This window comes from Boeremia exigua, assembly GCF_020726555.1.
Source record: "Boeremia exigua strain MPI-SDFR-AT-0100 chromosome Unknown C7974scaffold_1, whole genome shotgun sequence".
Lineage (NCBI taxonomy): Eukaryota > Fungi > Ascomycota > Dothideomycetes > Pleosporales > Didymellaceae > Boeremia > Boeremia exigua.
The window spans coordinates 2,149,718-2,173,391 of NW_025763518.1; the positions used below are offsets into that span (position 1 = coordinate 2,149,718).

The following is a 23,674-nucleotide window of genomic DNA, read 5'->3' on the forward strand; positions in this document are numbered from 1 at the left end:
TGACACAACTGTACAGAGATTGGATTGATTTCGAAGTAGACAATATCTTGGACACGAGAGTCGACAGAGCAGCCGGGATGTAGATGATGCCACAGATTCAGCAGGGAAAACCGCCATTCGGACGTACATCTGTCTGTGGTCGAAAATCTACTCAGCAATCTCCAGAGTTGATACTAACAGGGATGAATAACCGAGCTTGAACATGTGATAATGTCCAAGCGAATACTTGATCCTGAGGTCTAATGCACCGAGCAATGGTGCTTCTACTCATCACAGCGGATATGATAGCCCCCGGGCGACGTGCATATATCTTACAGATGATCGCATATCGTCTCTCAGACTCAAGGGCGCTAACTTATAGCAGAACATGACCCGGACTCGGCGGCACTTCCCCGGTCTCCCAAACCTTCGGCTCACTGCCGAGCACGAATTCGATTGTCCCTCCTTCAGTCATAACATCGTCATGCTCAACCCAATTTCTGTCCCAAGCCTTGCCGTTGATCTTCACGCCTTGGACATAGTAGCTACCATCGCTCAGGCCTTTAGCTGTTATGCGCAGGGTACGGTTGCCATTGATGGTCATGTTGATGTCTTTGAACCACGGGCTCTCCAGGAGATAGACTGGCGTAGTGACGACAGGATAGAGGCCTAGCATCTGCCAGATCAGCCACGAGTTAAGGGATCCTGCATCGGAGTTGCCTGGCATGCCATTTGGAGTGTTGCGGAAACTGAGATAGATGTTAGAGGAATCCAAGGCTTTTCAGCAAGAAGAAAAGGCCAACGTACCGCTGTCTGGTCAGTGTCCGAGACTGGTTGACGCTTTTCCATTGCTGGTTGAGGTAGTTATACAAGTACGGCGTGGCGAAGTCAGGTTGATTCCTGCAGTTGTCAGTGAGCTGATAGACGTTGCTTGTCCCTAGGCCAAACTACCCGATATTCATGAGCGTTCTGATTCCGGCACCATTAGGTCCAAGATCGGCTTGGCTGGTGTTGGGCAAGAACATGTAGTCAAGACGTTCCCCGAAGCTCTCTGGCCCGCCCATGAACTCGATCAGCGTTTCCATATCGTGCGGGATGGTGAAGGAATACTCGAACGGTGTTGCTTCGTAGGTGATAGATGGCCACGAACAAGCACCGCACTTTGCTGGATTGTAGTTTGTCTGATTGAAAGTCCCATTGCCGTCTCTTGGTGTGAGAAATCCAGTGAAAATTGGCGTTGTGTTCACGGTTAAGGTTGTAGGGTCCCAGAGTAGCTGCCACCCAGCAGACCTTCGAAGGTACTTCTCGACGTCTTCAGGCTTCTCTCCACGAGCAACCTGGCTTAAGGCAAAATCGTTCAACGAGTACTCAACAGTTCGGGAGAGGCTTCGAGGCAGTGCCTGGCCTACATAGCCATACTGCAGCCAGTCATTTCCAGCGCCACGGCCTTCTTTGTTACTCCCGTTCGTAGGAGCCTCGGCGTTCTTCACCATGGCTGCATACCCGTCGCTCCAGTCGATCGCACCGCGCAGTCCCTTTACGTACGCATCAGCTAGCACGTTGTCGGAATTGCTACCGCCCTGAACCATGCCGTTGTCATTGCCAGAACGACCCTGGAATCAAGTCAGCAGGATTCACTCTCGTAACACCTGATGTCTCACATCTGGCATGTATCCTTGATGTCTCCAGATATCGATCAACGAGCGGATCTGAGATTCGTATGCTTCAGTCTGGATCAGGTGTGCAAGGCTAATGGTGTTACGGAACGTGTCCCCTTCTCAAATTAGCAAGTAGAGGTGTCGACGGGCGTGTGTCGTGCTTACACAACGTGTAGAAATCGTCCCAATACGGCTCCTCGCTATCCCAAAGCGGGTTCTCGCCTGTTCGGTTGGATGGAATGAGATGCATATAATAGAGTGAGGTGTAGAGCATGGTCAGATGGTCTTGGTTCGCCTCATCGCCTGTGTCTACTTGTACCTTACTGAGCACATCACGGTTCCACTCCTCTACTGCCGCATGCACGACTGTTTGCATGTCCCAAGACTCGATCTCTTCGTCCCTGAATCTGCACGCCTTCTCTTCAGAGATGAAAGATATGCCGACTTTGGATCGAACAGTGGTTGTGTTTCCCTGCCAAGTGAAGACTGCACCTGCACGACTTCCCTGCGGAGTAGTCATGTTCTCCGATGCAAAGGTGGGCCATGGCAACGGCTCTGGATTCATGGAATTGGAACCCGGGAACTGGTTCCGTCCTGCAAAGGCCTCAGCTTCATCAGGGGCATTCTCAAATTCTCCACAGAAGTAAACAGTATACGGCGCTCCCTCATTGAAGCCACCCGCATAAGTGCCGTGGCCTCGGTAGCTCTTTCTGTCTTCTGATATCTTGATTTCTCCCTCTCGATACACCTGCGTGCAGTAACCACCCACAACATTGGGCAGATAGTGCGACACATCGACGAGAATGTGCTTTTTGGTGTCAATCGGAAAGTCGTACTGGTAAAAGCCAGTATGCCGTGTCGCACCCAGCTCAGTTGTGACACCATTCTCCAGAGTCGTCTTGAAATAGCCAATGCTCGCCTGATCCTCACCAGTCCTTCCTTGCCAGTAGGTTCGATTATCCAAGAGATTGACCGGCGCTTCGATATTCGTGAGCGGCATCTGCGAAATGACACCGTATTTGGCGCATCCTCCGGTGCCTGACTCGTGCATCATGGAGAACCCGGTAATGAGGCCGTTTGGAGTATAGCCTCCCTGTAGCGCAGCAATGCTGGTGTTCTTGACGAAAGTATCCATCGTCAGTTTGACTACGCCGAAGGGCACCGCTGCTCCAACAAAGACGGCGCCGCCGCCAAAGGTATAGTTGGGAATTGAACCCACGGTACCCCAAAAAGGGTTCACATACTGTGCGTAGTCCGCCTCGCAGGCTGCGAGACTACAGCAGGTCACCAGTGTAGCGATCGCTAACCACATTGTCAAGATCGGAGAGGTCGTGAGGGAAGCTTCGTGGCCGCAAGAAAGATTTGCTACAGCGCGGGCTACTGACCTGATATGACCTCAGAAGGCAGCTCGGGGATGCGTTACCGCGACGAATCTTTTCGGTAGGTGTAGGATCAAGATCCCCGCATTCGAATTACCCCGCAGCCTCAATCGGGACTTTCTTACGTCTTAGCAACGACAGGCTTCGGAGGTAGTCTCAATGTTTTTGGAATCACGTGTGCCGATTTGTAAACACTTAGTGATGGAATAGGCTTTACATGTTGGAACGGGGGCTATAACGTAGCGTATTCTTGTACAGTACCGGAGCCAGTTTTTAATGGTGGATCGGGTACAAAAAATGCCTGAATGCACTTGCTGTGATTGTTATCCTCGCTCGGGTTTCAGGAAGAACAGCGGCTGATCAGCGACCTTCATGTCAACTGATTTTAGTGCTTCTTAAAACTACTATCTAGTTGGGCATTACTTTTGTTGTAAGTAAAGAAGCTTCCTATTGGGGTTTTTCGCGTTTTCCCTACTGTACTGTTGCGTGGTGCAATACTTGGCTCACATCCAGTCCATTCTGCAACGTTAGAGCCTCGTAACCCCTAGGCCCTAGTTCCTTACGCTTTTAGCATCGGTCAGCTCATGTTGTATTGCATAGGGCAAGAGCCTGGTGGCCAACCTGAACCAAAACGGCTAGCGCGGCCTCACTTGCTGCCTTTCGTTCGTGCCTGGAATCTTCAACTCTCTCACAGAAAAACCGAGCCTGCAGCATGTCTGCACAGCAAGAAGATGCAGCCACTCTCACGGCAAACGCAGCGTTTGCAAAATTTGAGCAGTGCGGCCTAGTCATGACGAACTGTGGCTCTGCACTCACTGACACATGCATAGGGCAAGAAAGACGAACGGGAAATTCGTTGCGAAGTGAGTCTCCACATCCACACTTACTGAGCAGTACACTTACATCTCTTGCAGAGAACTTGCAATTCGCGATGAATTTCGGCGTATGAAGCGACGCAAAGTAGAGCTCAAGACCATGCGCAAGATGAATGGCGGCCAGCGAGCTGTCTGGGTGCATGAGTACGCAACAAACCTACATCTAAGCTCACTACTAACTATCTTAGATTGATCGAGACGACGTTCATCCCATACAGCAAAGCCTGGAACCGTAAGTTCGCCGAGCAGATCCAGAGCATCCTTCCTCCGGAGATACGCAGCATGGTGTACAGCTACCTCTTGGACGATGATACTTGGGAGGAATATGAGAATGACTTCATGGCCGTGAGCTCAGTATTGCCTCCTAGTATCGGACACTGCAGCTGCCTAAGAGTGTTTCATGGCCTACCTCGAGTGCCTCACTTCCTACTCCCGGAGTACGTCGGAGTCGCAGCCTCAGAGATCGTTGAAAAGGTGTACAGTGATGATTGGTTCAAAGAGCAGATCTTGTACGGTCCAACGACCAAACTTGAGTCTCTTGTCCACAAAGACGCTTTTGGAGCCGGCTTCGACCCTGCTCCTCACATCCGCAACCTAGACCTTGATTGCGCGGTTGATGAATATCGACGACCTCGTACGATTCATTCTGGTGATACTTGTCAGCATACACCGTACGAGAGGAAGTACATCGAACAGGACCGACTCAAGTCACATTTCGATCAGCTACTGGGGGTAGTACACAATCCACACTTCGAGGAACTCGTCATTACCTTCACTCAGCGCAATGTCCGCATTGACGTCCTCGAAGAAGCTCTTGAGGCTTTTGTTGACGTACACAAGGCGTTCAAATCGGCGGGGAAGACCATGCATCTATCTTGGACATATACCTCAGCCACCTGTGCTAAAGACGGCGTACATAACCACCACAGGCACCTCGACAAGTTCTTCACTGAGCCGCGCTACACATGGAAGCATCAGATGCTGCAGTTCCTGAAGAAGGTACGTATCACTTATGGCACACCAAAGGCAGGACTGACTTTCCCAAGCTGATACCCTGCATGTTGGACAGTCACATCCACTTCCTCGACGAACCAAGCCTTGGACTTTCTGATGCGGACTTCGTCCACCGTATGTGGGCGCCTGACGAGATATTTGATGTGGATGAAGACTTTCATGAAGTTTCCGATGAAGACTCCGATGATGAGTTTACAGATGGAAGTATGGTTGGTGATTCTCAGTATGGAATCAGACGTTATCTACTGGACTGACGGCAGTCTTGAGCTGAATGGAGGGCGCATTCGATGACATGCACTCTATAACACAGCATTCGAGTATACAAAGCTTTCTTCAAGAGAAACGACCCTTTCTCTGTCAGACAAGGAATTATTCAAGGCAGTGTTGTAGTCTAGCATTCTCACATAAGAAAGTAAAGTTCACCTGAGGACCATCAGTTCGTCTCCCGGACACGTAAATAATCCTGAATGCCAAGGCACGTATCTCAACGCCTTTCTCCTACTTCCTTGCAGACCGTCTTCTGCCCAGCCTGTCTTAACTATCCCTAACAACCCAACACCAAACGCCAGTCCCGCGGGTATCATCTCCCATCTCTCTCACGCCCCATAGCTAATCTCATAACCGAGCAAAACCTCCGTCGTCGCGCCCTCCCACCCGCGATTCCCGCCCGTACTGATCATGAAAGTGCACGTCGGGTCCAGGTACAGCTGGCTAATCACGCCGGTGCGGTGGCCGGGCACGATGAGGAAGGGTGTTGCTGCTGCAGCAGTGGTGGGTGTGGGTTTCGGGTCTAAGAGGGAGTGTGACGAGAGCGAGGCGGTGGGGTGGGTGAGGTCGTATTGGCGGAGGATATCGTAGGAGGCGCTGGGTGGGTGTTAGCGTGGAAGCGGGGAGTAAGGGTGTTGAAGAGGGGAAGGGTGGGAAGAAGCAGGGAGCGGGCATACCATATCAGCGTCCGACCGTTCGGCATGGCGCGCACAGCGCTCACGCTGCCACTAACACCCGGGAACTTGAAGGTGCGCGCCGGTTCGGACAGGGTCTTGTGCAGACTGTATTCGTCGACGGTGCCATTGCGGCTACGTTGTGTTAGCGTGAGTTCATCATGTGGGAAGCTTAGACGTACCGCCCGGCGTAGATGAAGTTGCCGTCGGGGCTCCAACACGCGTTCATGCACCACGGCGGGGTGCCGCGGGGGGGCAGCAGGCGCGCGACGGGCGATGGCTGGCGGCGGTCCCAGATGGAGAGGGAGCCGTCGATGGAGGAGGAGAGGAACGTGGATTCGGAGGAGGGCGGGAGGGTAGGTGTGTCCTTGACGATGGTGGGCAGGTGCTCAGCGTGGGGCAGGCCGTTGGCGAGCGGGGCGTCGGCGGTGTCTGGTTTCGGGGGTGATTTGGCATCGGCGGACTGGGTCGGTTCGGCGTCTGGTGCTTGCACGGGGCCGCCCATGTCCATCATATCCATGTCGCCGGTGGTGTCGTCCTCGGCGGCCTGGATGCCGTTGGCGATGGCGCGCGAGAACTCGTCGTCGTCGTCGTCGCCCATGCCGGGCAGCGCGGCGGACGGGTTGTTGTCGGCGCCGTCGCCGAAGAGCGAGTCCTTGTCGCCGAATAGTGAGTCGTCGGGCGAGCCGGGGGCGTCCTCGTTGGAAGGGTCATCTTTGGCGGAGGCGGGGCGCGCAGGCTCGGCGGCGCTGGAGCCGTTGACGCGCGGGCGGGCGGCGTTGTTTGATGAGAAGGTGCCGTTGGAGAGCGGGGCTGTGTCGGTATCCTGCGGGACGGGCAGGGCGGACGTCGGGCGCTGCTCGATGGCGGAGATCTGGCTGCCGCTCGTCTCGAAGCGGCGCTTGACCTGGCCCGTGTGGAGGTCCCAGTCGTTGATCGACTTGTCCCAGCTGCCGCTCAGCACGGCCGTCTCGTCGGCAGCCAGCGTCAGCACTGACACGGCCGATGTGTGGCCCTTGAGCGTGTGCACGCGGTGGCCCTCGTTGTGGCGCACCGTCTGCAGGTTGATGGCGCCCGACTCGGTACCCGACAGCAGCCATAGCGACTGGTGGTGCACGGCGAGCGAGTAGACCGGCGACGGGACGTCGGACCCTGCGCTGTCCTCATTCTCCCAGTACGACAGCAGCACGCCGGCCTTGGTGACCGAGTCGACGAAGGGGTGCCGCTGGGCGACCGTCAGCGCCAGCTTGCCGTTGGCCGAGTCGATCCAGTTGAACTTGCGGATGTAGCCGTCGGCGCCGCCGCTGAAGACCCAGCGCATGTCGGGCGTGGCCGCGATGGCGTTGATCGAGGTGCTGTGCGGCGCGGCGATGGTCGGGATGATGTCGTACACGGACGCGTTGAGCGCCTCCTGCCGCACCGACGGGCGGAACGGCAGGTCGCCCAGCACGCCCGTCGCAGCCTGCGGGCTGGGCGAGGTGCGCGTCACTCGCGGATTCGAGTCGGACGGTCCAGCGCTGCCGTTGGCCATGCGGCGCTGCGACGGGCTGGCGGACTCGTCCTGGTCGTCATCGCCGTCGCCGTCGCCGTCGCCGTCGCCGTCCTGGTCTGCGTCGTCGTCGTCGTCATTGTCGCCCTCCGCGTCTTCGTCATCGTTGTCGTCCTCGTCGTCGCCGCCCTCGTCCTCGTCCACGTCCATGGCGTCGTTCTCCTCCTGCTCGTCCTCATCCTCGGCGGAGCCTGCGAATCACCACGTCAGCACACACTCCGCACCGCTGCACGGGGGACACACTTGCGCCGTTCTCATCGTAGTCGTCCTCATTCATGCTGCGCCGGAGAGCTTGCGCGCATCTGCTGCTCGCGGACGTGCAATTGCTCGAGGCGCACCGGGCGCGCACTGCCGTCGGCGTATGACGTTGGAATCCACGCTAGGCCATTTCGGGTACGACCCTGAATCCTCGAGCTTCAATTGACATGCCAACCGTTCTGCAGGCGCAACACAGCACGGTTAAGATGGAGTACAGATCCGAGTTGGCTGTGAAGACACTACGAGGGGCGCTTGATCGTTGCACGCCCCCGTCGCCTCTCCTCTTGCACCGCACCTACTGATTGGATTGATAGCATCATCGGCCGAGTGTAAACATAGCGGTGCACGTCTCTCTCTCTCTTTTGAGTCAGAATGGAACCTACTTAGGGATCAGCTCAGCACAAGGGCTCTGTCATGCTGGTGCTTACATGGTTTGCTGGAGCACTTCACCCCCCTCATTTAGTAGCTTCGCGTCAGTGGCCTCAGGCACCAGTTCACTGCCTCTGCAAAGTTAGTCCGTACTTGGATGCACGCTCTGGCATACCAGACACATCCTCTAAGCTACTGCAATTTCTGACCCTCGGCCGTTGTTTGTTTTGGCACTGGTCTCGCAGTGTTGCCACGCGTTTGCGTTTGCTTGCCTGAGTGAGCCTTAGTTCGAGCGTGTCTTCCCTTTCCGTCTGCGAGCAAACGCAATAGCTTCCCCACTCTGCCTTTCACACAAACAACACTACTTTCTTCTCAAATTCATTCGCACATTCATTTTGTTCACTCTTTCTACCACATCCACCATCGCACTCACCGTTCCCGTCTCGCACACGTCTTTCTTCGCACATCAGCATGGGTAAAAGGCCCAAGAATGGGAGGCCGGCTCAGCGTGGCAAGCGAGGAGGCTTGCACGGGTTCGGGCAATCTCGATCATCGTCCAACATGTACACAAGCCTGGGCAATGGTCCTGGGTCTGGTGAGTATTTCCGCTGATCAAGTCAGCTCTGCCATGACTGCAATACCCAACTCGCGCTGCTCCATTGCCTCCACCTGTCTCCACTGCACTGTCATGCACCGAACTTACAAGTGACTAGATGGCGAGTATAATGCCCACTTAACCGAGCGCTTCGGCAATGCAGTGCCCCAAGGCCGCCGCAGTTCGCATCTTCCAGATGACAGCATCCCGGAGGCGATTCCGACACGGGCGAACGAAGATATACGCAAGTACTTCGAAGTTGTCCGCAAACCCGTTCAAGGTGCTGGGGCTTGGCTTGACAAGCCTGAGATACCGCATCCAAACGAGATCTTGCGCGACAAGCCCATGTTCGACACATTTGAGCCGTTGATGAAGACTAACGAAGATCCTCGACCAAAGAAGATTGACGGGCCCTATGACAACATAGAAGACTACTTGCGCACCGAGTACGAGCTCCTGCGCGAAGACGCCCTGCGACCGCTGCGTGAGGCTGTTGCTGAGGTCCGCAAGAGGCCGTGGGAAGATGAAGCCCAGTATGACAAGAGTGTTGGAATCTACGAGCCCGTGTATATCACAGCCCTAGTGTACAGCCCTCAAGGACTCGCAACGCGTGTAGCATTTCATATGTCACGAGTAAAGAAGTACATTCGGTAAGTCTTGCAACCCCGCTGCTCAAAGGTCAACAGTGGTCGCTTCTCATCAGTCAATTGCTAAATTTAGCAGCTGGCGTCAGTCCAAGCGACTCATCACCGGCACGCTTGTCGCTTTATCGCCTTTTGATGATGCCTTCCAAACCACTTGTATATTGGCAACGGTCGCCGCTCGGCCCATCACTGCGTTGCAGCAGACCCCGCCCGAGATTGACCTCTTCTTTCCTCATTACGACCAAAGAATTGATCCCACCCAGAAATGGATCATGGTAGAGTGCCGCAACTGCTTCTTCGAGGCCAGTCGCCACACTCTCATGGCGCTTCAGCACATGATGAGAGAGCCATTCCCGCTTTCAGAACACCTGGTGGACGTGAAGAAGAACGTGGATCCTCCCGAATACATCAAAAACAACCCTTTTGTCGATCTCAGTACTCTGGTCAGCATGGAAGAGGCGTCAAACTTTCAGAATGTCGATGTGCTGAAGGAGTGGCCTGCGACTAATTCAACCTCGCTGGATAGCTCGCAATCGAGAGCACTGAAGAGCATGCTGACTCGCAAAGTCGCTGTTGTTCAGGGGCCGCCCGGTACTGGCAAGACATTCACCTCCGTCAAGGCGGTGCAGATACTCCGCGACAACATGAGAAAAGACGATGCGCCAATAATCATCACTGCGCAAACAAACCACGCCGTCGATCAGATCTTGCGACACACTCGCACTTTTGAACCCAACTTCATCCGACTTGGTGGGAGGAGCAAAGACCCCGAGATCAAAGAGCGCACCTTGTTCGAGGTTCGGAAGACCGAGAATGAGCAGAAGCGACCCCACAGTCAAAAGACACAGGCGGCAGCTGCCATGAGGAAGGCCAAAGTCATTTGTCAAGCCTTGCTAGCACCTCTGGAGATGGGCAAGGGGCCGCTGGACCATCGCATGTTACAACGAGCGGGCCTGCTTACCAAAGATCAGGCAGAGTCGTTGGACACGAACAATCGGTCGATTCTGGATACCAAGGACGCTCCCGGAGACGCGATGCAGGAATGGCTTGGCAAGGCCCTGACAGAGTATCGACGCCCGCCTGGCCCCGATCAATTCGGTTGGGAGTACGAAGAAGAGGACTTTGAGGTTGAGCAGCTGGAAGAGCTCGAAGCTGAGGCATCAGTACAAGATGAAGACGACATCGAGGCCTTGAAAGGTGAAGTACTGATGCTGAGTGACAACTACAGGGGCAAAGGGTCCGGAACTCTGACGGATCAGAAGATCCGAGAGCTGCTCGATGCCACTTCAGACCTCTCGACGATCGAGTGGGAGAGTCGTGGGCTCATCTACAACTATCTGTTACGTCAGTTGAAGAAACATATGCTCACAGAAATGCGCAACGTTTCGAAACAGTACCACGAGGTTGTACTGCAGCGTCGCGTCGGCCTTTGGGAAGAGGACATCAACCTCCTCAACAAGCAGCGTATCATCGGTATGACTACAACCGGTTTGTCAAAGTATCGTGCCCTCCTCTCTGCCCTTCGACCCCGGATCGTGCTTGTCGAAGAAGCTGCAGAGACCATGGAGGCGCCCGTGACCGTGGCCTGCCTGCCGACCCTCGAGCATCTCATCCTTGTCGGTGATCATCAGCAACTGAGACCCCACACTCAGGTCAAGGAATTTGAAGATTCACCATTCCATCTGAACTTGTCGCTGTTCGAGCGGCTAGTCTTGAACCAGATAGAGTACAACCAGCTCACCAAGCAACGCCGTATGATTCCTGAGATTCGACGCCTGCTTCGCACCATATACAACGACACCTTAAAGGATCACCCCAGCGTCAAGGACCCGAATAACCGACCCCCAGTCCGGGGCATGGGTGGCGTTAACTCATACTACTTCACTCATACCTGGAAAGAAGAGAGAGACGCCAACTCGTCCTGCTTTAATGCAGAGGAGGCCAAGTTTATCGCGGGTTTCACCGATTACCTGGTGCTGAACGGCGAAGCGCCTGAGGGTATTACAATCCTAACGTTCTACAATGGCCAGCGCAAGCGTCTTCTAGGATCTCTGAGGGAACACCCAAACCTGCGCATGTTGCCTATCAAAGTAGTCACAGTCGACTCGTACCAAGGAGAAGAGTATGTGCCAGTCTACTGATTGCTTGACATGTACTGACCGATGCAGAAACGACATCATTCTACTATCGCTTGCCCGATCCAACAATCGACATTCGATTGGCTTCCTTTCTAACATCAACCGTGTCTGTGTCGCGCTGTCGCGTGCAAAGCGCGGGTTTTATCTGTTCGGAAACGCCGAACTTCTTGCTTGTGAGTCTTGGACATGGGGTGAAGTTGTCGAAACTATGCACGACACGAAGGTACCCAAGTCCCGATCTGAGACGGGTCAGGAGCGTCGCATCGGCTACTTCATGCCGGTGCAATGCATCAACCATCAGCGTAAGATGTGGATAGAGGTCCCTGAAGATTGGGAGCTCATTCAAGGCGGATGTGACTACATGTGCAAAGGCATCTTGTCATGCAATCACCCTTGTCCTTATCATTGCCACCCGCAAGTGTCTCTCTTATCTAGACATCTCGCATCCGTGCTGACGCCAAATAGATTCGAACACGAGCTTGTCAATTGCATGCTGGTGTGCGCCAGAGAACTGCCTTGCGGTCATCGCTGCGTGGGTATGTATAGTTCAAACTTAGCCTTTGACAATACTGACCACTCTGCAGAACTGTGTTCGAAACCCTGCAAGTGCCAAACTTGCGACCGGCGCGCTGGTGGTCAGCCATCCATGCTGAAGTCAGCTCCGAACGGAGGGATCCGCTCTCGTCCGTCGCGCTCAGCATCACGCAACCTCCTACTCGATTCCACCTTCCAGACCCCGGCGAACCCACCTCCGCCCTCCGGGTCGTCTGATCGATGGCGCGCTTACGTCAACGGCGGTGCTGAAGTAGATGATGCTCGACTGCTGCAGAGGCGGAGGGAAGAAGAGGCCTCGTTTGAAGCGTCCCGTCGCAATGGCGCGCCCCAGCGTGCTGCCACGCCGGTCGCATATGCTGGACCGAACACCCCTGGCAGACTGATCGAAACCTCGCCGAGGAAGACATCTGCGTCCATGTCCGCCAACACAGAGCTGCTAGTGGACCTTGACATCAACAGTCAGTATCGGTCTTATGCGCAGCCACCATCCAGGTCATACGCACATGCTGCCCGTTCGAAGAAGGCAACCTACGGAGGTTCAGAGTTTAATCTGCTCGATTGAACAGCTGCCGCTATCGCAAGAAACTGATGGTATCGAAATATGAGAGACCGCTTGATGGACAAGAAACCGCTGAGCAGACAAGAAACCGCTTAGCGAATAGGAGATCGCCTAGAAAAAACAACGCAAATGAAGAATGAACCTCGGGTATATAATCCACGGACATCATCATCCTCACTCCCCATCAAATGCCACCTCAAACAGCTCCCGGCCCAGCTTCGCCACATCCCCCCCAAGCGCACTCACCGCCTCCTTTATTTCCCGCAGCGTTCCCTCCCTCAGTCGTCCCCCTCGTGAATAGAAATCCACTCCTGCAGGCGTGAACATTGTCTTCGCAAAATACGTGACCACCCACCCGTTGCCGCCCTCCTCAACGCCCCACCCCAGAATCTCCCACCGTGACGTCGCTATCATCAACCACCCCTTGCCACGCCACTCGTACCCCAAGCTCGCGACCTCGTCGCCCGCCTCCGTCGTCGCCGGCGGCGCAGTGTCGCTCACGCTACCCCTGCGCTCCGCCGTCAAGAACGGCTTATCCACGCCCTTGATCGTCGACACCTTCGCACTGCTCTTGTCGAGCGGCTGATACGTAACCACATCCGCAATGTGCGTCCCGCTCGTCAGCCCGCGGCCGCCGGCCGACCCCGTCGCCGGCATCGGCGTGTACGTTATCACCACGTTGCGCGCTTTGCGCCACATCGGCAGCGTCGAGTGGGTTACGTGCCAGGCGCCGGAGAGGAAGGAGAGCGGCGGCGCGGAGATGGTGGGGCTGGAGGGCGTGGTTGAGGGGGAGGGGGCGCGCAGCGTTATGCCGCCTGGCGGCGGGGGTGGTGGTTGTTGAGGGCGGGGAGGGCGGGGATTTGAGGTCGGGTGTGGCGGTGGCCATTGTGTGGGGTGGCGCTGCTGCGGGTTCTGCGGCGGTGGCCATTGTGCGGAGTGCTGCTGCTGTGGGTTTGTGGGTGAAGGTGGTGCGGAGGCAAGTTGGATGGTGGGTGCGTGGTCGAGGCGCTGCTTTGCGCGATGGAGCTGTGTCTGTCGACCTGTGATCGCGTCGCGAATCGATGGAGTTCAGGAAATCGAGAGCGATTTTCTGACCTGCGTGTGTTGCACAGGCGCTGGAATTGCTGTGAATGTGCGGTACGAAATGTGAGATGCTGCTGAAGACGCTGATATCCACGTGCACAGAAGCGAACTGAGATAAGATGAAATGAGAGGAGATGCGAGATGGAAGGACGCAGTCTGGCAAGGGGGACGGGTTGTATTGGGTACTACGGATGAAGTTATGCACGGTTGGGGTTTGTGTTGCTCAACAGATGGGCGCGCGTGTGACGTTGTGACGCGCCGGAATGGGGAGGTGCCGGTGGTCTAATCGATAAGATAGGATAGAATCAGGGAGGTCTGTGCCTGTGTCGAGTACAAATTGATGGTGACCATCACTGTAGACTCGTCCGGCGCGCTTGATCATATTGCTGCGCAACAGTTGTGACGCGTTGTGGCTCCCAGATTCGGGGAACTTGTTTGTTTTTCTGATACTATGGCGTCCCGGCTCCAGCGAATTCATACCCCTTGAATCCATTCCTCCTCACCTCATCCAGATGCTCGCGGTACGCCTTCAGCCCTCCAAACCATAAGATGGTATTGTGCTCCTTCCCCTCCACGTTATCTTTGAAGACCCAGCCCTTCGGTTCGTGGAAAATGCTCCCCTTAACAATGTTATTACTCAGATCCGTCCACCAGTCTTCTGCCTCCTTCGTGGCTTCGACGACGCCGTTTGCGCCTGCTTGCTTGATCACGTCCGTGATGAATTCAACCTGTGCTTCAATCTGGGGCGGGGCATTAGTGAAGGGGTGGTGCGGACCACTCAGCGTGAACAGGTTTGGGAACGAGGGTAGTGAGAATCCGAGGTATGAGGATGGGCGCTTGGCCCAGTGGTTTTTGAGGGATTCTCCGTTCTTTCCGACGATAGAGAGCGCGTCATAACTCCCAGTCACGGCGTCGAAGCCCGTGGCGAAGATCAAGACGTCGAGAAGGTGCTCTTCGCCGTCTGTTGTTCTGGCGCCGTTCGGGGTGAGTTCTGCGAACGGTGTTTGTTTCAGAGATACGAGATTGACATTATCTCTGTTGAATGTCTCGTAGTAACCGTTGTTGCATATCGGCCGGCGCGCATACGGCTCCGTTGGGATCAACTTGCGCGCTGTCTCTGGGTCCTTCACGGTCTCTTCGATTTTGCTCCGGATGAACGCACACGCCTCATCGTTGGCGGCTCGGTCTGTCGTTATGTCGGAGAACACGCCAAACATGAAGTAGAATCCATTCCCCTTCTCCCAGGCAGCTTGGAACCTTCTCTGTCGCTCTTCAGCATCTACGCTGAACGTCGGGACGGTGCTCTCTGCGAAGCCAAACGCGACGGATGAATTGCGCACGCCGTCCCAGATCTGCGAGTAATTCTCATTGATGCTTGCTCTTTCCTCTTCAGTCACAGGTCTGTTGCCGTTTGGCACATTCCACTGGGGGTTTTGTTGGAAGCTGGTGACGTGCTTGGCTTCTTTGGATAACGCAACGAGGAGCTGACTGCCTGTTGACCCATTGCCGACTATACCAACGCGCTTGTTGCGGAAGTCGTAGTGCTCGGGCTATGCTCCCGTGTGGTAGACCTCGCCCTTGAATGAGTCAAAGTTGGGAATTCGAGGGTAGTTCTTCTCGGACAATGCACCAAGCGCTGTGAGAAGGTAACGTGCTGCGAGCGGCTTCCCTTGCGATCTCTGGATTTCCCACACACCGTTCTGCTCGTCGAACCTTGCACCTAGAAATTTGGTGTTCAGTTGGATATGTTGACGCAGATCATGCTTGTCAACAACCTGGGACAAATACGCTTGCACTTCTGGCTGTGTGAGGTAGGAGTTCTTCCACGGCCATGTCTGCAAGAGGTCTTTGTCCCATGAGTATCGGTATGTGAATGAGTGTACGTCCGACGATGCGCCCGGATACCTGTTCCAATACCATGTCCCTCCAATATCACTGGCTGCCTCCAGAAGAAGGACCTTGAGACCTAGTTGCCGGAGACTGTAGAGCTGATAGATGCCGCCAAATCCCGCACCAACGATGATAGCATCATAATCGGGTTTAGACATAAGTGAAAGAATATCTGGGAAGTAAAGTTCTTGGAGAAGAGTAAGGACTTACAAGTCATTATTACCCTTGTCCAGAAATGGCTTCATGATATACTTCGAGCACGCAATTGCGGGCCGAAAGTGCGACAGTTACAACGATAATATCTGACCCGAAGAGCAGAGGAAGATGCCAAGCCGATGCTAATGATCTCCTACGAGCTATTTTCGTGAAATTTTCTTCGAGGAACCCTCGTTTCTGAACGTCCCGCATTCACGACATTGATGGTTATGATCACGTGACCAAATGTGTCACCTGTCTGCCTCGTCGAAAAATGATGCCATGATAGGGGATCAATTTCAGTTTCGCAGTGCACTAATAAGTTTAGTAGCCAGTATTATCCAAGACATCGTTGTCGAAGGTTCGATGGACGATACGGTCGTTAAACATGCAGGACATTGACAATCGTATCAAGCCATATACACAGACATTATGTATGTGATTAGCGTACCGGTAGACAGCACTGTATCCGATGGAGACTACACACGGTCTTTGCTTGATCATAGGTAGCTGTGTTCTGAGCACGTGCGGAGGCCCTCGATGACATAATCGCGCGCTAAACAATGAGGCCAAATCGAGCATGAGCCTTCCCTCCTCAGCCATCAACATCACCTTCGCTCAATTGAGAAGAGCCTAGAGCATTCCCGATATGCTCTTCTACGCTCCGGTCCGTTGAGCGGAAAGAGATGTGTGCGGAGATCCCGCGTGGCACGCGCCTGATAGGCCCGCCGCTAGCCACAGCTGAAGTCGATGTGATCCAGCCAACGGTCTTTCAGCTCTTGGCTTTATCCACAATTCACAGGGTATGGTGCTATAGGCCACCAAAGCTCCCAAGGCTGCACAGCTAAATAATAGCCTCAAGTCCAGCAGTACCTCCTGCAGCCTTAGATTCAAGATATTGATTCGCCACGTCAGTTATGCCGAATGGCTTGCGCAGACACGGCCAGGCTGGCCCACATTGTATCGCACATAAACTTCACTAAAGCAGGGCTCATTATGATCTTTTCAAACTGTACTCTGCTTCTGAAATGTCCGCAATTCATCACCTAACGTCTGGACAGTACGATCAACCTGAAAAAGAGTCGAAAGGCCCCGACGTTCAAGTGCATCGACAAATCTCCCAGGACAGCAAACCTGATCAGAATAGAAGCAACCCCCGAGTTGAAACATCGCAAACACTTGCACATTGCATCGGCTGGTTGACACCTCTGGTCATCATTGGCTCCTTTCTGGCTGCGACTTTGATTGCAATCATCCACTACGTCTACTGCCGCTACCTTCGTAACAAACCTGTTGGATCCACGATCCCCCAGAGCTGGAACAATGCCCTTTCCGTTACCTTTGCCCACCTTTTTGCTACCGCTCTCGCTACCTCTGCGTCTACAGCCTTCACGCAACTGCTCTGGTGGTATCTTCGCCGACGTTCCTTGTCGATAGCCACGATAGATGCACTGTTCTCATTGAACTGCAGTTCTTCAAACTTGTACCAACTCGGCATCCTCAAGACCATCCCCGTGCTCTGGTTTTTCGGCCTACTTGTCCCGCTGATCTCCGTTGCCACCATCTTCCCGCCCGGCAGTCTTGTGGTACAGCAACTACCAAGGACTTACCATGATACTCAGAGCATGTTTACTCTCGACATTTCGAATCGCGGAAACGGGTCTGCTACAGACTTTCTAGCGTACGCACTGTTCGAGGTTGGAGTGGATGGCGAATACAAGTACGTCCTGCTAAACTCAATTGGAGTTATGTTCAAGTCTGATTATTTGTGGCAGCCGACCTGATCGTATATTCACTAAAATGGCCCGACGAACCATCCGCGAAGGGACGTATGATACAGCATCGTCTTCTTGTGGGGACAATTGCACCTACGAATTGACTTTTGCCGCACCTACGCTACGCTGTGAAGATGACAGTCCGAATCTGGATCTCGAGCAGAAGGTGTTCAACACATACAACAACCAGAGTCTGGAAGGGAACAGGCCTTCATCGTGGGATGCCAGTCTGGCCCAATTTCTGGCAGCACCGTACGAATCGAACGGTCAGCTTAAGTTCGATCTCAGCTATCGAAACGAATTCAACGGCACACTGCGCAACATAAGCTGCACTACCATGGATGCGAACTATACAGCGCAGATACAGTACTTGGACTCCGCTCAGGCTGTGACGCTCAACATTACCGAGGGGCAGCCGTTGAATATGTCAGGATTGAACCAAAGCTCACTCTTCTACGACGTCATGAAGGCCGCGCCATCCGAGACGTCCATCATCTATCAAACAGCAGTCCACAACTTTTCCATGCCCGAACTGTTTGAGATTTACCATAGAACACAAATGCTCGCAATGAGCGACCTGCTGACACGGTCTCTAGCTGGCGCGATCTCTGGGTTTGGTAAGAATAACAATAGATGTACAAATTTCCAGAACTAACATGAACAGGCACTGAGAATTACTTCACCACCAACACAATCATCGAAGACAGCCCATGGGCAAGCTCTGAGTACGACAGAAACGCGGGCCTCTACTCGGATGTCTACTTCGACCTCTCAGCATCCCGTCTTGAGGATCTTATGAGAAATATAACCATCTCCGTGCTGAACAACAACGAAGAAGGTTTTGTTGATGCTGCGATGGCTTATGTTGTATACGAAGCGGCGTACGTTCTCAAGAGTCAGGTCCGCTTGATTGTCGCCTACGCTACTGCTCTCATTGTGTCTCTTGCATTCATTATAGCCGGTCTTGTCGCGCTCTTTCAGAATGGCACACCCGCATCATCAGGCGGCTTTCTACAGATCATGTCTACAACGACGCATGGCGATGGCCTGATGAACCAGCTGGCGAAGGAAGCGAGTCTCGGGGGTGGAAACGGCGTGGTGAAAGACCTGTCTGATCTCAAGGTGAGATTTGGCGTTGTTGCCGACGGCCAAAGCAGGCATGCGGCTTTCGGGACAGTCGATGAGACTGAGGTGCTATTGAAGGGCTCATAACGTAATAAGCCTCACGCTCGTGCGACGTTCGGTCGCTGGCGCATTAAAGAGTGATGCCTGTCAGGTCAAAACAGCGGCCCGTCAACAGATACATAATCAAATATATCATTGCACCGCTTTCCAATTTGCATAGAGTGCTTGGCTAATCACCAGTGCCATCAACTGCAATAGACTTGTCGGAATAAATAAGGTTGTCGCAGACATACATCTGTTGTCTCGTAATGGAACTAGGAAGCTTGGAGTTCACAAGCCGCGTAGGGCTGCCAAGAGAAAAACTCTGGGTTGTGCTTTATGGAGCTCTTTATTGTCAGCTCTTCCAAGACCTGCCAAATAGAAAGCTCGTCTTTTGTGAATTGGTGCTAGACGTATGCAATATCTCATGCTGTCCGTTGCAAGGCAGCGCTCGCAATTTCCGTATCGAACGTGTTGACATAAAAGCGAACCCCGGCTTAGCCACGCTAGAAAATTGCTGACTGGCAATGCCAGCGCAGGTTGACCGTTGAACAGGTGCTGACGACGACCTGGAGAAGTGGAGCCGGAGGCTGTTGGGGGCTGGGGACGTCGATCAATGAAAATCTGTTCGTGATCAATCAACGTAGCGAGCAGTCCTTTACACAAACCAACGTAGCACACCGTGCCCCGGGCGATGCTCAGCTTTATTGCTACCTCTTTGTTTGATGCGCACAAGCAACACTGCGCCTATAACGCCTCCACAGCACTGTCACAAGGCTGATCGGCGCTAAGCGTGTGCAGCCACTCTAAAAACAGCAGCCGCCTCAGGGTCCACTCAGGCTCCACCACTTTACATCACCACGCTCACTCCAACCACGTTGCATCCACAGTCCAGCCTTCCGGATGCTAACACGCCGCCATTGGGGCGTTTAGGTGCGGGTTCCCGGCCACGGCAACGAGCAGAACGCATGACGTTCTCCGTTTCGGACGTGTCGCGTCGCGTTCGGCTACCCAGCTGACGACGCCTGAAACTTCTTCGCGGTTCTGGGGCTGTGCATGTGTGGTGTGCCAGACGAGTGGCTCCACTATTCGGCTGCGGTGCGCATACGAAGCCACGCTGACACCTCGACGCTGTGTGTATAATAGTACTGCTGCCCTGGTCTCTAGTTTTCACTATTTCGTTTTTGTAAATTTCACGACTTGCAATCAACCACTGTCGCTTCTGGACTCCGCTGTGACAATTGCTTTTCTGACCTGAAGCCTCGTGTACCACCACCCAAAACACTTTGAACGCTGAGCATCAAGATGTTCTTCAGAAGTATAATAGCGGCCTCCGCTCTCCTCTTCTCAGCCACCACTGCACAGAACGCATGCAACAACTCGCCATCGTTATGCCCGAGAGCGTACAACAACATCACACACCTTGGAGCTCACGACTCGCCCTTCCTGCGTAACGAGAACACATCCTTCTCCACGTCAGGGAATCACTACTACGACACAATAACACAACTCGACGCAGGTGTACGACTACTGTCTGCACAGGTGCACAAGAGCGACAATGGAACCGGCGCAGACGAGTGGCATCTCTGCCATAGCTCGTGCGATCTGCTCGACGCCGGGACGCTCGAGTCTTGGCTTTCGACAATCAAGACGTGGATGGATAGAAACACCAACGACGTCGTCACCATCTTGCTCGTAAACTCTGCTTCTGCAACCGGCTCCGATCTAGGCGCCCAGTTCAACTCCTCTGGTATCTCCCAGTACGCCTACACCCCACCATCTACCGGCGTTCCCACAACATGGCCCACGCTGGACGCCCTGATCGGAAACGGCACGCGCCTGATGACCTTCGTCGCTTCGCTCAGCCAGACGTCGCCGCAGTACCCCTTCCTGATGGACGAGTTCACATACATCTTCGAGAACAACTTCGAGAATGTAAACCCCAGCAACTACTCATGCACACCCTCGCGACCCACCGGTCTCACCACGTCTTCCACCGGCGGCCGCATGTTCCTGATGAACCACTTTCTGTACTCTACCCAGCTGTTCGGCATCCAGTCGCCGAACGAGACATACGCGAACACGACCAATGCGCAGACCGGTTTCGGTAGCCTGGGCACCAGCGTGAGCAACTGCTCGACTGTGTACGGCAAGGCGCCATGGGCGGTGCTGGTTGATTTCTTTAACGTTGGCCCGGCGATTGCGAGCGTGGATGCTGCTAATGGCGTTTCGGGATCAATCTCCGGTAGGAGAAGTTTGACCACGGAGCCTTTGAAAGAGAGCAGCCAAGGTGGCGTGGCTCGAGCACAGGGAAGTCTGTTCGCAGTGATCATAGCGGTGGTCGTTGCTGTCAGTTTCGGGCTATGATGTGGTTGTTGTTGTTCTTTGCTTGACACATGGCGACGGCGTTTGGGTACCGGTTAATGCATAAAAGGCCTATGACCAGGTCATGAGTTGGATACTCAGAGCACGTAGAAACGAATTACGATCTTGTCAATACACAATCAAAACATCACTTGAAAACGCATGCTGTCAGCGAGTGGTACATAGATGGACACCGGATGGGGGGATGCAGTCGTTGCGCAGCGCCGTTCCTACAGCTCATGTTGTGACTTGCTATGAAGAATCGAGATGATTCGTCTGATGGTTAATCTCGTCGCTCCAAGCTTCGTGATTTCAGCCGTCTATTTCTTCTCGTTGTCGACAGATTGGACAATCTCGGCTGGCACTTCATCCTCGTATACCATAAACTCGTCGTCGTTGATATTGCGGTGCCTCCACACGAAGATAACAGTCTGTGCTACGAGTGCAATAGCAGGCCCGGCCCATACCCACTACGAAACAGGTCAGTACGAAGCGTAAGGTTTATTCGTAGAGCACTTACAATAAGATGGGGGTCCTTAATAGCGGGGATCAAGAGCTCTGCAAGGGCCTGAGATAAGGCTGTGTTGAATAAGAAGAGAGCCATGACAATGGACCTCATGTTTGGAGGGGCGCGAGCGTAGGCCAGTTCATAGCCAGTAATGTTGACAAAGACCTCTGAGATGGAACCCAGCATGACGTTAGGGAGCTGCCACCAGATAGTGATGGGCGAGACCCCGTCACAGTCCGATGCGAAGTAGCCACACGGAGATGTCTTGTAGACGCGCCACTGGACAATTGCACCGATGGCCCCAGAGATGGCGGCGATGATGAAGCCGGTTGTGATGCGGTTGATGCGCCCGAACTTGATGTTGTAGCGTCGCAGGAGAGGATAGAGACCGTGACTGAGGATCGGCGAGAACACGATGATTGTCAGCGGATTGAAGTGACTTAGCAGGTCATTTGGTACGCCCTTGGTGGTCATGGCAGCGCCTTGGTTGGACTGGACGGCACCAATACCGCCGTCATTTAGAAACCAGAGAGGGAAGTACAAGAAGATTTGACAGGCTTCGAGTGTACGGTAGACGTCAGCAACGTTCTTGTCAGTCCATGTGACAGTACGTCCCTGGGCAGCGAGAGTCGAAGGTCGTGCGGCATCCCAATATCCCTTGCCCCAGAGCTTACCTTTGTTGCCCTTGATGGCAACTCCGATGATCTTGAAGAATTGGACAAGCTCTGATCCGACTGCCGGCTTCTTGACTAAGCGTTTGTTCATGAAGAACAGCAAGATTGGCAGCAAGAAGTAGACGATACCAGGGAGAAGAAAAGCGATCCAGAAGCCGAGGTACTTTTCTGCGTAGGTCGTGGCGATGGCGAAGAAGGCTCCAACGTTGATGAAGCCATAAAATACGAGCAGGATGCGCTGAATCGTGGTCTCTGGGTCAACGATGACCTTCTCCCCGCTCCTGAGAGTCTTAGTGTACGGCCTCTGGTGCTCATATTGGTCAAGGAGCGTAGGCGCGACAAGCGGCTTGAAGATACCCGCACCGATGGCAAGCAGAATGAAGCTGATCAGAAAAGGTGCGACGCCCTTCCCAGCCTTCAACACAGCAGGAGCAGCACCACCAATCATAATGACGTGAGCGAAACCACCGATCAGAACACCTATAAGGATACCTTTGAAGCGTCCAATCTTAGCATCAGCAAGCCAGGCACCGAAGATCGGGATAGTGTAGGACAAGAACGTGAAGAGGATAGACATGGCCGATGCAAATTGGAGACCTTGGTTCCTGTCTTAGGTCAGCGGAGTATTACTTTGTGATGCAAGGTTTAACTAACAGTGCACCGGCATGGCCGTTCGGATTGCTCTTTGGCACAGCGCCTGTACCGTTGCCTCCCTTAGGTAGAGGAAACTGCATGAAGTTGTTGAAAACACCTTTCGCGCCATAGTATGATGCACGTTCGGCAAGCTCAACAACGCAAATCAAATATGCGATTGGCGGGATGCCGCCAGAGACCTTTCTCAGGGTGGTTTCTTCCTCTGCTGTTGGTGCAGTGTAGTCTCCAACCGTTGGTGTAGAGCGTGAGGTGGCAGATGCGGACTCGATGTCCTTCTCCTGGGAATCGTGATTTGTGGCTGAGAGATGTTAGGAGAACTTGTGCCGATGATACAAAGAGCAACTTACCCATGGCTTTGGCTTCTAAACAGCTGAAAAGAAACAAGCTACAGGTGGTCCGACAAGCATTTCACAAGGCTTCTTGGGCAACGCCCACTTATACTTGGGCGCTTGGCTGCTCGGCTCTTCTCGTCGTTCCAGAATACTGTCATTGGGATAGTTCGCAATCAGTGGCATTCATTGCTTGTACACGCGATGGATGGCACTACATTCGGAGATGTCCGCATTCGGCTTTTGCTTCGCCTTTCCATTCGATGCAATCGTTCTGAAGAGTAATGGGTTCAATTTCGATGCGTTGCCTCTATCTGAGTTTCTCGGTAGATGAAGGGTCGCCGACCCATGGTTTGAATCTGATAGGACGAATGTGCCAGGAGCGGGAAGGCACGTCCCAGATTCACCATCGGTCTCCACAATTGCGATAGTTGCGCGGTGGAGCATTTGTCTCAACGCCAGGAAGCTTGCGTATTCGTGATTGCGGCTCCTTTCCAACACTTCCACAGCTGTTACTAAGATTGC

At 53.8% G+C, this 23,674-nt stretch overlaps 8 protein-coding genes across 8 annotated transcripts; 4 read left to right on the forward strand and 4 right to left on the reverse strand.

Annotated features, from left to right (window-relative positions):
* Positions 1-283: 283 nt before the first annotated feature.
* Positions 284-2,949, reverse strand: C7974DRAFT_349025 (glycosyl hydrolase family 92-domain-containing protein; the record flags this gene model as incomplete). Its single annotated transcript, XM_046139424.1, has 4 exons — positions 284-728; positions 928-1,592; positions 1,641-1,753; positions 1,803-2,949. The coding sequence occupies 4 exons, from the start codon at positions 2,947-2,949 to the stop codon at positions 356-358; spliced, it is 2,298 nt and encodes a 765-aa protein (XP_046003006.1). The 3' UTR covers positions 284-355.
* Positions 2,950-3,723: 774 nt separating this feature from the next.
* C7974DRAFT_17637 (uncharacterized protein) lies at positions 3,724-5,388 on the forward strand. Its single transcript, XM_046136255.1, has 5 exons — positions 3,724-3,793; positions 3,847-3,879; positions 3,931-4,035; positions 4,080-4,890; positions 4,938-5,388. The coding sequence occupies exons 1-5, from the start codon at positions 3,729-3,731 to the stop codon at positions 5,157-5,159; spliced, it is 1,236 nt and encodes a 411-aa protein (XP_046003007.1). The 5' UTR covers positions 3,724-3,728; the 3' UTR covers positions 5,160-5,388.
* C7974DRAFT_17628 (transcription factor SPT8) lies at positions 5,331-7,704 on the reverse strand. The gene is made up of 4 exons (XM_046136254.1): positions 7,643-7,704; positions 6,029-7,586; positions 5,850-5,981; positions 5,331-5,769 (listed from the first exon to the last, which is right to left on the reverse strand). Exons 2-4 carry the CDS (start codon positions 7,543-7,545, stop codon positions 5,502-5,504), a joined length of 1,917 nt encoding a protein of 638 aa, XP_046003008.1. The 5' UTR covers positions 7,546-7,586; positions 7,643-7,704; the 3' UTR covers positions 5,331-5,501.
* Positions 7,705-8,583: 879 nt separating this feature from the next.
* C7974DRAFT_459914 (P-loop containing nucleoside triphosphate hydrolase protein) lies at positions 8,584-12,881 on the forward strand (the record flags this gene model as incomplete). Its single annotated transcript, XM_046146126.1, has 6 exons — positions 8,584-8,617; positions 8,736-9,267; positions 9,341-11,383; positions 11,430-11,813; positions 11,865-11,935; positions 11,984-12,881. The coding sequence occupies 6 exons, from the start codon at positions 8,584-8,586 to the stop codon at positions 12,514-12,516; spliced, it is 3,597 nt and encodes a 1,198-aa protein (XP_046003009.1). The 3' UTR covers positions 12,517-12,881.
* A 997-nt stretch (positions 12,882-13,878) lies between these two features.
* Positions 13,879-15,644, reverse strand: C7974DRAFT_459916 (cyclohexanone monooxygenase; the record flags this gene model as incomplete). The annotated part of the gene is made up of 2 exons (XM_046146127.1): positions 13,879-15,146; positions 15,291-15,644. 2 exons carry the CDS (start codon positions 15,642-15,644, stop codon positions 14,046-14,048), a joined length of 1,455 nt encoding a protein of 484 aa, XP_046003010.1. The 3' UTR covers positions 13,879-14,045.
* A 975-nt stretch (positions 15,645-16,619) lies between these two features.
* C7974DRAFT_17692 (uncharacterized protein) lies at positions 16,620-18,779 on the forward strand. The gene is made up of 3 exons (XM_046136273.1): positions 16,620-17,401; positions 17,457-18,073; positions 18,121-18,779. The coding sequence occupies exons 1-3, from the start codon at positions 16,710-16,712 to the stop codon at positions 18,666-18,668; spliced, it is 1,857 nt and encodes a 618-aa protein (XP_046003011.1). The 5' UTR covers positions 16,620-16,709; the 3' UTR covers positions 18,669-18,779.
* Positions 18,780-19,781: 1,002 nt separating this feature from the next.
* Positions 19,782-21,166, forward strand: C7974DRAFT_383231 (PLC-like phosphodiesterase). Its single transcript, XM_046140744.1, has one exon. It carries the CDS (start codon positions 19,926-19,928, stop codon positions 20,985-20,987), a length of 1,062 nt encoding a protein of 353 aa, XP_046003012.1. The 5' UTR covers positions 19,782-19,925; the 3' UTR covers positions 20,988-21,166.
* Positions 21,167-21,183: 17 nt separating this feature from the next.
* On the reverse strand, positions 21,184-23,253 carry C7974DRAFT_17749 (POT family-domain-containing protein). The gene is made up of 3 exons (XM_046136289.1): positions 23,168-23,253; positions 22,821-23,118; positions 21,184-22,771 (listed from the first exon to the last, which is right to left on the reverse strand). The coding sequence occupies exons 1-3, from the start codon at positions 23,169-23,171 to the stop codon at positions 21,421-21,423; spliced, it is 1,653 nt and encodes a 550-aa protein (XP_046003013.1). The 5' UTR covers positions 23,172-23,253; the 3' UTR covers positions 21,184-21,420.
* Between the last annotated feature and the right edge of the window lie 421 nt (positions 23,254-23,674).